The sequence below is a fragment of the Paralichthys olivaceus genome, chromosome 3 (assembly GCF_024713975.1).
Source record: "Paralichthys olivaceus isolate ysfri-2021 chromosome 3, ASM2471397v2, whole genome shotgun sequence".
NCBI classification, from domain to species: domain Eukaryota; kingdom Metazoa; phylum Chordata; class Actinopteri; order Pleuronectiformes; family Paralichthyidae; genus Paralichthys; species Paralichthys olivaceus.
In genome coordinates this window covers 6700521-6715705 of record NC_091095.1, presented here as the reverse complement: position 1 = coordinate 6715705, position 15185 = coordinate 6700521, and the positions used below count along the sequence as shown (strand labels likewise).

The 15185-nt window shown below is 44.2% G+C and overlaps 2 protein-coding genes and 1 non-coding gene across 7 annotated transcripts in view; 2 read left to right on the top strand and 1 right to left on the bottom strand.

Moving 5' to 3' along the window:
- hmcn1 (hemicentin 1) overlaps positions 1-6348 on the bottom strand; it is a 72929-nt gene extending 66581 nt beyond the window's left edge. For all 3 annotated transcript variants that reach the window (XM_020098378.2, XM_069521685.1, XM_069521686.1), the window contains exon 1: positions 5782-6348. In XM_020098378.2, the coding sequence (XP_019953937.2) occupies positions 5782-6040 (259 nt within the window). In that variant the 5' untranslated portion in view covers positions 6041-6348. The remainder of the gene's footprint in view (positions 1-5781) is intronic.
- A 1652-nt stretch (positions 6349-8000) lies between these two features.
- On the top strand, positions 8001-14320 carry LOC109636593 (uncharacterized). 3 transcript variants are annotated; one of them, XM_069521690.1, is made up of 12 exons: positions 8001-8161; positions 8248-8621; positions 8776-8855; positions 9114-9157; positions 9605-9710; positions 9789-10343; positions 10732-10872; positions 11138-11374; positions 11484-11585; positions 12244-12747; positions 12820-13462; positions 14002-14320. In XM_069521690.1, exons 6-11 carry the CDS (start codon positions 9867-9869, stop codon positions 13219-13221), a joined length of 1863 nt encoding a protein of 620 aa, XP_069377791.1. In that variant the 5' UTR covers positions 8001-8161; positions 8248-8621; positions 8776-8855; positions 9114-9157; positions 9605-9710; positions 9789-9866; the 3' UTR covers positions 13222-13462; positions 14002-14320. The 3 variants fall into 3 exon arrangements, with proteins under 3 accessions (XP_069377791.1, XP_069377790.1, XP_069377789.1); XM_069521689.1 differs by having other exon boundaries at positions 9605-9674; positions 12244-13462; XM_069521688.1 differs by having other exon boundaries at positions 12244-13462.
- LOC138407341 (small nucleolar RNA SNORD66) lies at positions 10582-10659 on the top strand. Its single transcript, XR_011240769.1, has one exon. It is a non-coding gene; the product is annotated as a small nucleolar RNA SNORD66 (small nucleolar RNA).
- Positions 14321-15185: the final 865 nt, after the last annotated feature.

Below are 15185 nucleotides of genomic sequence, written 5' to 3'. Positions count from 1 at the left end.
ATCACCTGACTAGCCTCGGGTGCTCACCTCGTAACATAAATGGACTTGGGAGTGAGTGACTGGCTGGTTATGCTGAAGGCACATGGTAAGAGTTACGGACAGGTTGGGCAAACATTTCCACCCCAGAACAGTAAATCACATCTGAAGACAAGCAGCAAAACAGACATTTTGCCACTCACTACACAGGTTGTGTGAGTAAACAGATGACAGGCTTTCAGTTTCAAGCTATGATGACAGGCTTTCAGTTTCAAGCTATGATGACAGGCTTTCAGTTTCAAGCTATGCCCACTGGATAGAGCTCTCATGATAAATATTCATATTTTATCTATGTAGAAATTAAAATGTGTCAAATTCCACCAAGACGTTCTCATCTGTGCTTGTCTGTTAGGCAGCAGGATTTCTGAAAAATTACGAGTTGGATTCAATCAAAACTTTTGGGAAGGATGTGGTATGGATCAGGGAAGACCACTTTAATGTTGGTTCCAGATCAGAGAGCAGACACAGGATCTTTTCTCACTTTCTTTAACATTTCAAGATAGTAATAATTCATTTACAATTTCACTGATTACCCGAGGAATAATTCATGGATCTGTCACATTTACGGGACTGATACCTATAAATGTGTTCAATTTGGTGCAGCTTGATTGAATTTAAGGGGACTGTTGGATAAACACCCTACTAATCTTTTTCCCCTGCAGTTTGTTGCTTCACTTTTTTACTACTCATGGTTGTCAACATTCGTAGTTACTCAAAAGATGCTACACCACAGACAAACCACCAGCCTCTAAAGGTCAAGAGGATATTGGTGAGAGCCCGACAGTGATGTCAAAGAGCCCTGAAGGTCATGAACAGGGATCATGAATCCTCAGGACCTCAGGATCAATGTCTAAGCTCAACAGAGGTTGGAAAACAAATCAAAAGCCCAGAGGGAAACCAACGTCTCATGGGTCAAGAGAACAAGAAACAGAAACGTTTGGCAAATTCCTCTTGAATGGGTAATTTATTCTCAATGGATTCATGTCAGCTGGAGCATTAAAAGGTCAACTACCTGTGACGTTTCTAAACAGCTACATCCTTCATCCTTAAATAGTCTTGGAATCTCTACAGCTGTCAACCATGAACAAATTGTAAACAAGGAACAACATGGACATGGTTTTAAGTGTTCCTGTAGAAACCCTCAGGTATGTGCTGACTTCAGAGATGAAAGGGGGGATAACCTCTGAGCACCGATTACAAAGCTCGATGGAGTTGTAACTGTTGCACTAAGAGCACCTTGGGGCTTATCAGAAGGTGCGTGCACAGCCCTAAAAATTAGAGGCCATCTTAATAATCCCGGGTAGGTCAATTAGTACATGAAACACACAGACACACATTGTAGTCTGCCACACTCCGCTCTCTTCCTCTAATTCTCCATAACCTCCACCTCTCTCCTTTGGCATTCCTGCCTAATAGCATCATTATTGACTCTGTCCAGCTAAATGCAGGCTCCTTGTAATCTCACACGGGCGGGGCAGAGCAGACAAAAAAACTGCTGCTCTGGATAGGGAAACAAAGGGGAAAGGGGATGGTAGAGAGGGAAGCTGCATGCCAACAAAGGGAGCTCTGTGACGGGTGTCTTTGATCATGAAGAGGAGGTAGAGGCCATCTCGTCGTAACTCCACACCCAGGGGTTTGGTCCATCTCTTTCAAACTAAAGACCACTGCCAGGAAAAGGACACAACGTGCCCACTAAGTTCCAAAATGTCCGTAACTGGTCTCATTTTTACATCTTAAATCTCAAGGGTTCTTGATAGAAGCAAGGTGGATTTTGGGAGATATCACTGACTAAGCCGGCCAATCAGTTTAAAGCAGTTTTCAGACATGAACTCTAGAAAACTTTCATAAAATTGGGTCCGGACAATTTCCAGAGTTTGCCTTTCACATAAGAAGAATGAAGCAGGGGATTGTCCTGGTCAGGTGCATTCACAGGAACAGGAACATGTGCGACACATTCAGACAAGGAGTGGATCAGGCAGGAGGCAGGACAGAATGGATAAATTCCATTGCGGGGAAAAAAAACAGTGTAGGCCCTCATCACTAAAAGCTCTTGAATCCCATTGTCTTTCCAAGTCGACACCTTCATCTTCTATGTCTATAGCACCTAATATTCTTTCTGAGATACACTATTTCAAAGTAGCAAACATCCACACGTGGATACAAACACCCTCCAATGAAATGATGGAGTCAGAACTCCTCACTGATTCATTTTAAAGCATCATGCTACAATGCACAGCTAACACAATGAAAAAGTGCTGCAGTCTCGATACATTCTGGCTGCACTGACTGAATGTGAGTGACTGTGTTGAGTGTGCGAGGTCCCCCACTGACCCAAAGCACTGACCCATCTCAACCTCAGCCAATTAAACACTCACACAAGCACATACAAGATACACACAGACACACCCCCTCACAGCGTCGTGCCATTTACAAGGACGAGGATGTGTGTGTGTGGACGTCAGCACCGCCTTAACGAAGGAAATGTAAAATCCCAGTGGACCCTAATCTTTAGATACAGTACTAGTCTCAAAAATGACTTCTCTCAGACATGAACTCTGGGAAATGTCCAGACCCAATTTCTCTGAGTTTGTCTTGCACACATGAAGAACGCAGCAGGAGATTGTCCAACTCAGACATGTTCACAACAACAGGAGAATGTCCAGAGAGCGGAAATTTAGTTAGTTTTTGTTTACAGCACATCAACACCAAAATCACAAAAAAATTCCCTTTCCATTTTGAGATCTTCATCACAGTCTTCTATGAAATATTTGTATCATTTTTGGATTGTCGGGTGTCACAAACGTCGTTGACATGCTCACTTGCTGTGAAAATTCGAGACAGTTTCCTGTTGAACTCGCACATGGGCTCACACTGACATTTTCTCACATACAGCCCCTCCAGAAAATGTCTGGAGTTCAGTGCACGTCTGAAAGCAGCTAGACCGTAAAGCTTCTTTATGAATGGTTAATTGGAAAACTGCACAATTTGACATCAGTGCTGGGATGAAGGCCAAACTTCCTGGCTCGGGAATGGCAGCAGCGTTGTGAAATAAAGTTTATTTGGCTGTAAAATCTCAAATAAATGTTCCATGAGTCCAGAGAGTCTGTTTGCAATACACCTTCAACTTCTCAGCCTGAGACTGGATTCTTTAATGACAGATTACTTGTCGTTCTCCGGACTATAGCTGCAGAAAAAAAAGAGATGTTCGTGTTCACAGCTGTTATTTTAACAGTCCGGGGCGTTAATGTACAGCACATTCCCTCATTAAGGGAAAGCCACTTTCAAAAGCAACTATGCTATGAAATGATAACACAACAGGGGCAGCTGTAATTCAACCCTACCACGGTTTCATCGGAGTGTTCTCAGACCGTGGTGCTAAGCACACAAGCCCTGTGCCTCAGTCAAATGACTTATGAAGTATTCTTTTGCTTTCTTTCTTTCTTTCCCTGCAGGATGGAGGGGGGGGGGGGGGGGGGGGGGGGGGGGGGGGGCTTCCTGACTGATCTTCCCACACAAGCCTGACCCCAATATCCAGGCATCCTCCTGACACTCTCGCTTCACACACACACACACACACACAGACACACACAATACAGGCCGACAGAAATACACAAAAAGACACTCTAATGTTTACCATGTCAGATTGCAATGTAAATAAAGCTGAAGCTCTGGGCCTCTGATTCAACAGGAGCCAAATCAAACAGGAGGGACCGTGTTATCGCACTGGGTCGGATGGAAAGTGGAGAAAATGGATCTGTGTCAGAGGAGTGAAACAAAGCCTCAATAAAAAGTTCCTCTGAAAACAAAGCCGACTGTCTCCTGAGGGTTTGGGATACTGGATAAAGAGTGAGAGACAGGGGCAGGACCGCATTTGGGGAAATGTTCAGCTGCACCCCTGCTTACAGTGGACTCTGCTAATCATTCCTCTTTTCCCCTCCGGGGGATCTCGGAGAACACATCCTGACATCCTCGTTAACATTTTAAGGAGCCAATGAACGTCACTTGGTGGTGAGGGACAAACACAAGGACACACAGTTCTTTTGCAAAGAGAAGTCGACATTCACTCAAGCTCTGTTTCAAGCTGCTGCAGTTTGAATTTACTGTATGAGGGGGGGGGGGAAGCAAGTTCTAATCACCATATTCTTACTTATTACTATCGCTTTATCCAAGACACAATGGATCACAGCTCTTTCATCATCTGCTAATGATCCCAGATTTACTTTCACCCCTGGGACGCACAACCATGAATTCATCATTTGTAACACTTGTGTATACTGAGCATATTTCTTCTTTGGGATATAATTATTATTCTAGGCACAGAGTTGTCAGATTGAATCAGTGATCGAGGACCTGTGCTTCATGAGAATTTGTGACATGCTGAAATTTAGTCCGAGGAGAAAAAACATCTGGAATAGGAATCTGTCTCCTCACCCCACACATCACCTGTCTATTCATTTCCTTCCCCCTCTCAGATCTCTTGGACAAGTTGGTATCTACCGTTGCTAAGTGTATTCAGATTGTTTTTTATAGATATATATAGTAAGTTAGTACTATACATTCAAAAGTATAGTATAGTATTCTGTAAAATTGTGTATTTGATTGTACCATAAAATGCTTTAAGGTCTGAGTACAACAAACTACAAACACTCAGATCTGAAGACCTTTACAAGATTTAATGTTTCTGGGAGGCGTTTCGCTGTCCACACACTCTAAGTGGGTCAAAAGGTAGAGCGGGTTCGCCACTAACCAGGAGGCTGGTGTTTTGATCCCCTGCTTCTCCATTGTGTGTGTTGAATTGTCCTTAGGCGAGACGCTTAACCCCAAATTGCCCCTGAAAACTACAGGCAGTGTATGAGCGATGTGTGATAGAGACATTGCTGCACATAGATGCACTGTATGTGTGTGTGTGGATGTGTGGTCATCAAGACAAGGAAATCCCTTCATCTCCTCTGGCTCTTGTAGTTGTATGAGTGTTTTTTGCAGGTGGACATTGTCCACTTCTCACCTCACTATCGGCACACAACCCCCCATGACATGACATGACAACAGCCTTTGATGGTGGGGTTTTTTTTGGCAAGCAGGTACGTTACTTCCCCTCCTCGTCTCAGAAAATAGTAATTATAGGAATTTTAAAAAGTCTCACAATCAGAAAAACACAAAATATCAACTTCAGCACAACTGTGGATGTGATGGTGAATATGAATAGTTGGAAACTCACAGCTTAACACATTGAATCTCTTGTTTGTGTTTTTTGGTTGCATTGCCATATAACCCCACTCAGATCCTACTTTAACGTGAATTATTATCTGTTGAGTTTAATAAGAGCACCTCTGACCCACAAGTCAAGGTTACTTTTAAAAGGCCCAATGATACAGTATATTGCCCAGGCATTAGCCGCTCAGAATGAGAGAGCACCCAAGGGTGATGATAATGATCATGTTGCATCGCAAACCTAAAGCCACACACACTAACCCTGACGGAATGCTAATGATAGTGACCGCCAGGCTGAACATCTGTGCGCAGAGACAGTTCCTCCTCTGGAGGTGTGAGGGACATTAGGTCTTCAGAGGGCGGGTTGTGAACAAACTATTACATTTCTCACTTTTGCGCGTGTTTCTTTTGTTGCCGTTGCAAAGAGTAAATAATCACAACACGGCGCAGTGCAGCCGAGAAGGGGTCGTGCGTAATGAGGGAATTCAATAAAGCTGAATTAGACCGTCCCTGCCTGTGTGTTCAGTGCATTACCTGGGTCGTGGAAAGGGACCAGGGCGAAGTTGTACAGGGGTCTCTGCGGTCTGCTCAGCGAGGTCTCTAAGATCTTGGACGCACCCTCGATGACCTGGACCAGGTCGTCGTACATGGAGCCGGTCACGTCAAAGACGAACGCCAGGGTGGATGCACCCTCCGGGATGTCTTCTTCCTTCTCAGCGCTGGTGTCTCCGTCCTGCGCGGCGGAGAGCGCCACTGACAGCGCAAAGGACAGCCACAACAACCTGGAGCCCATTTCAGATCCAAGAAGGGTTTTTTTCTTCTCAGGCAGAGTTTAGTAGTTCTGTTCAGGGTGAATCTCGAGCTAATGGCAGAGACATCAGGCTTTTAAACTGGACTGAAAAGTGCGCAGAAATGTCTCCAACATCAGCCAAAGAAAGTGGATTTAAGGGATTCCTCGTTGTAGTTTTCTTTGGTTTCCTCGTCTGTCCCCTCTGGAAAGCTGTAACTGTGGAGTCCCGGCAGCTGCAGCAGCGCCTGTTGTCTGCTGGATCTGCAGACTCAGGAGCAGGAGCCCGTGTTCAGCTCAGTCATACAAAGACCACCTCTCAGCTGGGCAGGAGGCATCCGAGGAGCAAAATGCCCCATGCAGAAGAGGAGCAGGGCTGTGATTGGATGAGAAGTTTTGGGTTCCCTGTGTGTGTCATTTACTTCACTTCAGTCACGTTACTCAACAAATGCGTTACAAAAAAAACATCTGCAGCTCTCGACATGTCCCATCAACAAATAAGGACGCGTAATTTGGGCATTTATCGGTGCCAGTAACGCACCTGTTGCACCTCTCACAGATATGTAGAAGAACCAAAGCGAGTGATCTCACTTTAAATGCACATTATTAAAAGAATCATTCATATTTAACTACTTTGAACCCTAATGTTTAAACACAGACATTGTCTCCAACTGCATTAAAACATGAAACAATTCAAGAGCTGCTCCTCCTTGGCTTTGTGCTGTGTACTGCCACCTAGCGGTTGTACTCCTGCACTCCTGCAAACATTTTGCAAACAGTGTGCAAATGCTGATTCGTTTTTTCCTGCATAGTTTTAAAATGTTGTAAGTTTCCAAAGACGAAACACCAACAACAAACTTATTAGCAAAAGAATTTAAATTAAAAGAACAATTAATCAAATGGTCCATAGACTCACAACGTTAAACTGAATTTGCAAAGGGTTCAGATATTCTACAGCCTAGTGCACTTGGGAGGAAGCCTGAATGACGTGGGCTTGGTCTAAGTAGTCCACTTGTCCTCTGTTCCACAAGCAGTGCAGAATGTGATGGGGAGGCCTGCAGGGTACCTTTTGTACACTTTCAACACACACTGAGACCCATTCATTTTTCTCATTAGAGGAGTCAAATACAAAAATTGCCAAATCACCCCCCCTCTCGCTGACATCAAGTGTGAGCAGCCGTCACCCAGCCTTGGATCTATGAAACTCAAAACATGGAATGGAAACACAGAAGTTATGAGTCAAAACGAGTGTCTGTCAGCTTGGTCTCACTTAATGCAGTTACAAGCTGGGGACCTTTTGCACCTCAGGCAAACATGATAACGCCTACACTACAGAAAATGACTTATAGGAACCTGCTAAAAACAGAGATATCATGAAGTGGATGTATTTGAAGATGGAAGGAATCAACGTGTGAACCAGTGGCTCCATCACTGTAAGACTCTCACACCATTTCCAGAGAAAGCAGGTGTATGTGGGTGTTGGAATTGTTTTAGTTTTCATGCAGAAGCCACTGTGATGACATTTAAATCTGACTATTCAACTTCCAACTGTATCTGACCCTAAACGACTACAGCAAGGAAGTGCAACACAGAACACACATGTAGTTGTTACAGACTGACCATGCCGCAGTGTTACAGCTCCAACATGAAGAATCAGCCACAATGAAAGAAAGAAAAAATTCCTACCCGCCGGGGAATCGAACCCCGATCTTCCCGCGTTAACACTACGGATGTAATATATTTTTCGGCCACAGAGTGTAATTTGGGGGCGCTGTTGCCCCGTACCGGAAATCGGAACCGGAAACCCTGCTCCTTAACTCTTCTCATTCATTCTCTATGGTAGTTTCTTAACGCTACGGATGTAATATATTTTTGACCACTTGTGTACCAGTTGTAATTGGCGCCACTATGCTAACGAGGATTGATGCAATACCAAAATCGACCACGTGGACAGTAGGGTGGCGCTGTTAAAGATAAGTCATTGGTTGTGTTGTCTTTGTAAAGTGATCTGGAATTTGAGAAGTAACTTCCACTGAGGCCTTAGATTGACAAGTTTGTGTTCCCTGTGTCTACAAAGACTGATCTGTCAGATATCTGGGATTCTTACCACATCCTTCAAGTTTCCTGGTAATCCGTCCAGCAGTTTTTTGCATAATCCTGCAAAATAACAGGCAGACAAATAAATATATTTACATTTTTTTCATTTCCAACAGCCCCATCAATCAACAACAACATGAGCCACATCTCAGTGAGAGATCTTCAGAACACTCCTCCAGAGAGACCCTGTGTGGAGCCGGGCCTGGAGGAGCTGAGGAGGCCGAGCAGAGACCTCATGGCCATCCGTCTGCAGGTGGACAAACACTTCCAGAGCAGCAACACGTCAGAGGAATGGCAGATGATGGGGGAGGTCATCGACCGCCTGCTGTTTGGCCTGTACATCATCTTCATCTCTGTCAGCTTCATCACCATCGTGTCCATCTGGATCTGGAATAACTCGTATGCGGCGTGATTCACATCAGGACGACAAGAAGAGAGTTTTATTCACTGTTGGTGTACCAGGATCTCACACGCTGGATCCTGAGATGAGGTAGTGGCTGATTTACTGTATCTGAGTGATAGAACAGGGTTTTCTGTATTTTTATAAACTTTTTAGGAAGTTTGGACTAAAACTCTGAAGAAGTAGATGGAAAAGGTTTTTACAGTCCACCTCAGTGACTGTGTCCATATTGTGTTTCGTTTAGAAAGGAGACACCAGCAGACGAACCTCCCAAATGGAAGCAGCATTAGAGATTCTGCAGTGCTTGTGGAAAAAAAGACTGAGGTATGTCATATAGATTGTTGCTTATCTTTTTGAGAGATTTGGGACAGTAAGCTATCCCAAATCTTTCTCGAATAATTCTTTGTAGCAAATTCCAGAAAAAAGGAATGGAACCCAATGTATTTTTATGGGTCAGCAACTGTTTTTAGTGCCACATTGGTTTCTGTAGTGCAGTGGTTATCATGTTTGTTTCATATTCGAAAGGTCCACCTACTTGGGACTCAACTTATATGTCTCCATTTGATATATTGGGTTTCACAGATGGTGGTTCCAAGGCTGGATCAAGACACTTGATATCGGTCACAGTGAGTGTTTTTGCAGATGGGGTGGCAACTTTGAGAAAAATCTGGGATGGCAACCTTTCAATTAGAACTGTGTTACACCGTCATGTTAACAGCAGTAAATCACAACGTACAGAACCGCAGTGATTAACAACAACGTGACGGTACATAACATTCTGTGTGTTAATTCTGAGGTTCACAACATGTTCAGAGTGCTTTGGAAAGCAATTTTTATTATTCATTTTTGCTGAGTCAATATTTTGTTGGAAACTGTCCTTAAAGCTTTTCACAGGTCTGCTGTTCGCTCTCACATTCGCTGCGGTGGCTCGTGCGGTTCTAACCCGTCACCTCTTACATTACTCACGCCTGCTGCACCTGAGGGCATCAGAAATAGATTGACTGACACAAGCAAATACAAACTCTTAATTTGCAAGTTTTTTTTCTATTTGCATGTGTTTTCTTGATTTGCAGTATGTTGAGCTCTCAGCTGCCATACAAATACACCATATTGATGACAGCTGGTACTGTCCAATGGGTGCAGGTGAAACCCACAACCCTATAATCCTTTTTATGCAAAGCAAGTGCTCGACCAAATTATCATATTATACAGGTTTTATACAAATTATATATAAAAGTTAAACCTCTATGTTTACAGGTGGACACTTTAATTGCATTTGATGCCTTTGATGCCTCTGTTCATGGCATCCGGTCCTGGCTTTGATCTTGGCCCTATATGGGAAGAAGTGTCTGCACCATTCAGCCAGGAAGGTCAGCAGCATTTATAAAATCTTTCATCAGTTCAAACGTCAACTCGAGACAGGAAACCATGTCAGCAAGTATAGAAATCAAAGTTAGTGAACCACGTCCCTCTGAGCAGCTCCAGAGACGCAACCCCTGGAAAGTGCAAGCAAACGTGCAGCTAAACAAGGCTGAGAATGCCTGGAAACCATCAGCTCTGAGAGGTGTTGCAGTCGCAGAGTCAGAGAATGATCCAGAGCAGGTCAAGACCCAAGTGGTGTTCAAACTGTTCCGCGGCATCCTCAACAAACTGACCCCCGAAAGCATAGAAAAGCTGGTGAAACAGGTGACTGAGCTTGACATCGACACTGAGGAGAGGCTGAGAGGAGTCATAGAGCTCACCTTCGAAAAGGCCATCTCCGAGCAAAGCTATTCAGCGGTCTATGCCAGAATGTGCCACAGCCTCATCGGGGTAAGTGTGGCCTTTTGAAATCTTTGAAATTCAGCCTGTGGATGTTTGTGTGTAGATATTTTAGCTTAGATAGTGACAAAAAAGCTTAAAGTGTTTAAGTGTGAGGAAATGGTTCAGACAAGCAGCACGTTTCTGTGATCTACTAATAAGGACACAACAACTTGAATGATATGATAACCATATCTGGTATATGTAAAAGAAATGCACTCGTGCATTGGTGTTAACCATTAAAGTACCTCTACCAGGCTGATGACATGAATTTTGTGCCATATTTCTGGGCCAATGATCAAAGTAATGGGATTAAGGAACTGAGAAGCAATTTGCACTACATAACCCGACCCCACATCCTCTCCTGCTCTTGGTAAATTTATCTTATCTCTCTTTGTAGCTCACAGTCCAAACCCCAGATGGACTGGAAGTGAATTTCAACAAGATTCTGCTCAAACGTTGTCAAAAGGAGTTTGAGAAGGACCAAAATGACAATGAAATCCTGAAGAAGAAACAGGAGGAGCTGGAGGCTGCTTCAGCGGTATAGTAAAATATTAAGAAATGCGGTTTGGGTTTTTCATTTATGCACAAAGGAAGTCATGGTGATTGAACTTGAGTGAGTGAAGGAGGGGATCCAAAGGCAACCACATACTGTGAAGAAAGCATTATACAAAGATGCTACAGCATCTTATCTATATTTGGAGCTGTCATGTTAAACATCTGGTTTTAGAGATATAAAGTTAACTATCCCTTTGCTAAAGTGTCTTTTTCTTGATCCATAATATTTCAACATTTTTCCCTGACAGGACCAAGAGAAGAAGCAGCTCACTGCAGAGTTGGAGGAAATGAAATACAAGGCCAAAAGGGACATCCTGGGTAACATAAAGTTCATTGGTGAGCTGTTCAAACTTAAAATGCTCACAGGTGCCATCATGTTCGACTGCATTGCCAGGCTGGTCAACAACAATGATGATGAGTCCCTGGAGTGCCTGTGCAGACTGGTGTCCACCATTGGCAAGGACCTAGACGTCGAGACGAGCAAGGTACAACACTCACTGTTACATATAGAGGAAGTGTGCGGTAAAGAGGAAATCACAGTAATAAGCATATTCTTAACATGCATATAAGTTTTTAATTTGTGCTTGTCTTCAGACTCGTTTGGACGTGTATTTCAGTCAGATAGAGCAGATCTTGACGGAGAAGACCAGCAACAGGATCTGCTTCATGTTGCAGGATTTGCTTGAACTTCGACTTGTAAGTTACACAAGCAACACAAACCACAGCTTTACACAAGGATATGCACTGGCAATCATGAGACAACTAAAGGAAAGTGGTTATGAACAGAACCAATCAGATCACAATGATTGATGCAAGTCCATCAGTGCTGAGACCTGCTTTCAAAATTGTTATGCAAAGAAAATGAAAATGTCAGAACATATTCACTGATTCACTGTGTGGACCACTATCAGCAAAATATGACAAAGAAATGTACTAGTTCAGCAGAATCAACAGAGCATTGCGACATGTTACTTGGAAATACGATTTCATGTCACATTGTGCTGATCATCAAACACTATCCTGTTTTTTTACATTCTATTTTATATTTCTTACATTGTTTGTCATATCTTGTTCTCATTCATGCGTTTTGTGTTCCGAGGATAAATGTCCATGACAGTTTTTCTGATTGTGAGCCTTAATGTTGAAGAAGTTATCAGTCCCTTATTAATTCACATTTTATTTACATTTCACATAACTTATTTGCTTATTTCGGCTCTTCTGAGAAAGTATATATTTTCCAACGTCTAATATTCTTTTTTTGGGTTGATCTTGTCAAAAGTGGAACTGTTAGTAAATTATTCATTAATCACTCGTGTCCTGTACTCTCCATCTCTCTCCCTTCCACCCATTACAGAACAAGTGGGTGCCCCGGCGCAAGGAGCAAGGCCCCACGACCATTGGCCAGATCCGCGAAGGGGCTAATCTGGAGAGCCTGCGCTTCAACCAGCGGCCCAACAGATGGAACAACCAGCGGTTCAACCTGCAAGATGGCCGGCGGGTCAATCAGCAGTACAACCGTCGGGACGACCAGCGAGTCAATCAGCAGTACGACCGTCGGGACGACCGGCGGGTCAATCAGCAGTACGACCGTCGGGACGACCAGCGAGTCAATCAGCAGTACGACCATCGGGATGACCGGCGGGTCAATCAGCAGTACGACCGTCGGGACGACCAGCGAGTCAATCAGCAGTACGACCGTCGGGATGACCGGCGGGTCAATCAGCAGTACGACCGTCGGGACGACCAGCGAGTCAATCAGCAGTACGACCGACGTCCCGTCCGACGGGACGACCGGCGGTTCAACCAGCATGATGGCCGGCGGGTCAATGAGCAGTCCGACCGACGGGACGACCAGCAGGTCGATCAGCAGTCCGACCAGCAGGTCGATCAGCAGGACGACCAGCAGGTCGATCAGCAGGACGACCAGCAGGTCGATCAGCAGGACGACCAGCAGGTCGATCAGCAGGACGACCAGCAGGTCGACCAGCAGGTCGATCAGCAGGACGACCAGCAGGTCGATCAGCAGGACGACCAGCAGGTCGACCAGCAGGTCGATCAGCAGTCCGACCAGCAGGTCGATCAGCAGGTCGATCAGCAGTCCGACCAGCAGGTCGATCAGCAGGTCGGTCAGCAGGTCGATCAGCAGGACGACCAGCAGGACGACCAGCAGGTCGACCAGCAGGTCGATCAGCAGTCCGACCAGCAGTTCGATCAGCAGGTTGATCAGCAGGTCGATCAGCAGGTCGATCAGCAGGACGACCAGCAGGTCGACCAGCGGGTCGATCAGCAGTCCGACCGCCGGGATGACCGGCAGCTTGAGTCAAGAGAATAAGGAGTGCAGCTGCGAGGGAGAGCAGGGAGGGACTACCACCTCTCTCTCCCCCAACCCTAAACCAACCCTACCTAACAAATCCTTACTTTTACTTCAGCTGGTGAAAACTACTACATTGTGGACTATGATCTGATCCGACAGCGAGCCAGACTTTTGCAGAAATACCTGCAGGATGAGGAGAAGCAGCTGCAGGCTCTCTCCGCCCTGCAGGCCCTGATGCTGCAGTTGGATCCCCCTAGACGTGAGTCTCATTACTTATATTTATACTTCACCTTCAGACTCCCTGAATCTGTTTCTGTGCACAATGTCTGTATTCAATAACTCTTAGTGTGTGCGACACCACTGTGCCGAGAACTCTTCACCCGTGTGCATATTCCGGTAAGAGAATAAGAGGACACCGTTGACGTTTCACTTCCTTTATATAAACTTTTTCAACAGCCAGGTAAGTACACACATTACAGGCTCAAAGCTACGCTCGCTGCGTAAGGACCCCAAAACGTAAACATAACTGTCCCCTAAACAGCCTGACCCAAAATAACGGGCTAACTAAATGATGCCTGATCAAAATAGTCAATACTGAAATTAAATTATATTTGACAAATTAACATATTATTAACCTACATTTGCAGATTCTTAAGGGAATTTATAGCAGTCCGTGTTTTAGTTTACTGCTGATGATGATACCAAAGCAGTTCAGATGTCTCTTCTCGTTCAGCTCTTAGGTCTGAGTTTTAAATTATTATAATTGTTGGAAATATCTTGTCTCCCTCCCTCCATCAGAGCTGCTGCGGACGTTCTTTGACTCTCTTTACGAGTTGGACGTGATCACAGTCAGGACGTACTCCAAGTGGGAGTTAAACGATGAGTAAACGATGAGCAGCAGGGCAAAGACATGGCCCTCCAGTATGTCACTGGCTTCTTCGCATGGCTCCATGAGATGAACTAAGGCTGCCAACCACTGAAACTGACATCAGATTCTCCTTTCCATCCCTTTTCTTTTCTTTGAACTGACAGACAGAGTAGGTTTACTATCCCTGTGTTGTGAGATTTGTTTTCATGATGGATTGGATATAAGAATAAAAGCTGATGAACAAATGCAGCAGGGCCTGATGTTTGCTTCTGATCCACAGTTTCCTTTATCAGTCTGAAAAGCTGAAACACAATGTTTGCATTTGGCTTTAGTTAAAAAAATAATCTGATAAATTCACACATATACAGTTGAGTTGAGCTGATAATGCATTGATATTAATAATCTGATGTCATGGAGACATCAAACACTGGAGACATTTTACAACATAATGTCTACCTGCTACAGTAAAGTCAGATTTAATTGAATTACAATTTGAATGCAGGACTTTTACATGTGATGGGCTACTTTTATACAGATTTATTGGTGTGCACTTTTTTTCTCTGCACACCTTATTTACTCTCCACACACAATCATTGTGGACTGCAAACAATTGGCATAGTTTTGCACTAGAGGGAGCTACTCCCCCACTGATACCTCATATTTCTGCTTCATAACTGGATGAGAGTAGAGAGACCATGAGAACAACATGTGTTTTTAAAGAGTTGCAGACAAATAAACGTTAAAGGAAAATATAAACATATATTTAGATTTAGAGGGACACCCCTGCTCTGATAGGATTTGATAGTTTATGTCAGAATTGGGGAACCATAATTGAGATAGTCTGGACTGTGAGTGATTTGTGTTCTGACAGTTTGGTGATTTAAAGAGAATTAGAGAATTATAGTGGTGGATTTAAAATGTGTGCACCTGTATGTCTGAGCCAGACGAACCCAAGACGCTCTGTAGGCAAGTATTAGTGAGATTTGTTTCTGGTTATTACTGGGGATGTGGATGTGAATGGAAAAGTTGTGTGTGGAAACATTCAAATAAGAATTTGGACATCGCTAACATGGGCACACTCAAATGATGCAGGGAGTGAGCATCCACTGACGAC

What these genes read in the sequence shown, in the direction of transcription:
- LOC109636593 (XM_069521689.1), top strand. Translation starts at nt 9,867, where the DNA reads ATGGGAAGAAGTGTCTGCACCATTCAGCCAGGAAGGTCAGCAGCATTT. An exon ending in AGCTGGAGGCTGCTTCAGCG is followed by an intron (nt 10,873 to 11,137) that starts GTATAGTAAAAT and finishes TTTCCCTGACAG; the next exon opens with GACCAAGAGAAGAAGCAGCT. An exon ending in TAGACGTCGAGACGAGCAAG is followed by an intron (nt 11,375 to 11,483) that starts GTACAACACTCA and finishes GCTTGTCTTCAG; the next exon opens with ACTCGTTTGGACGTGTATTT.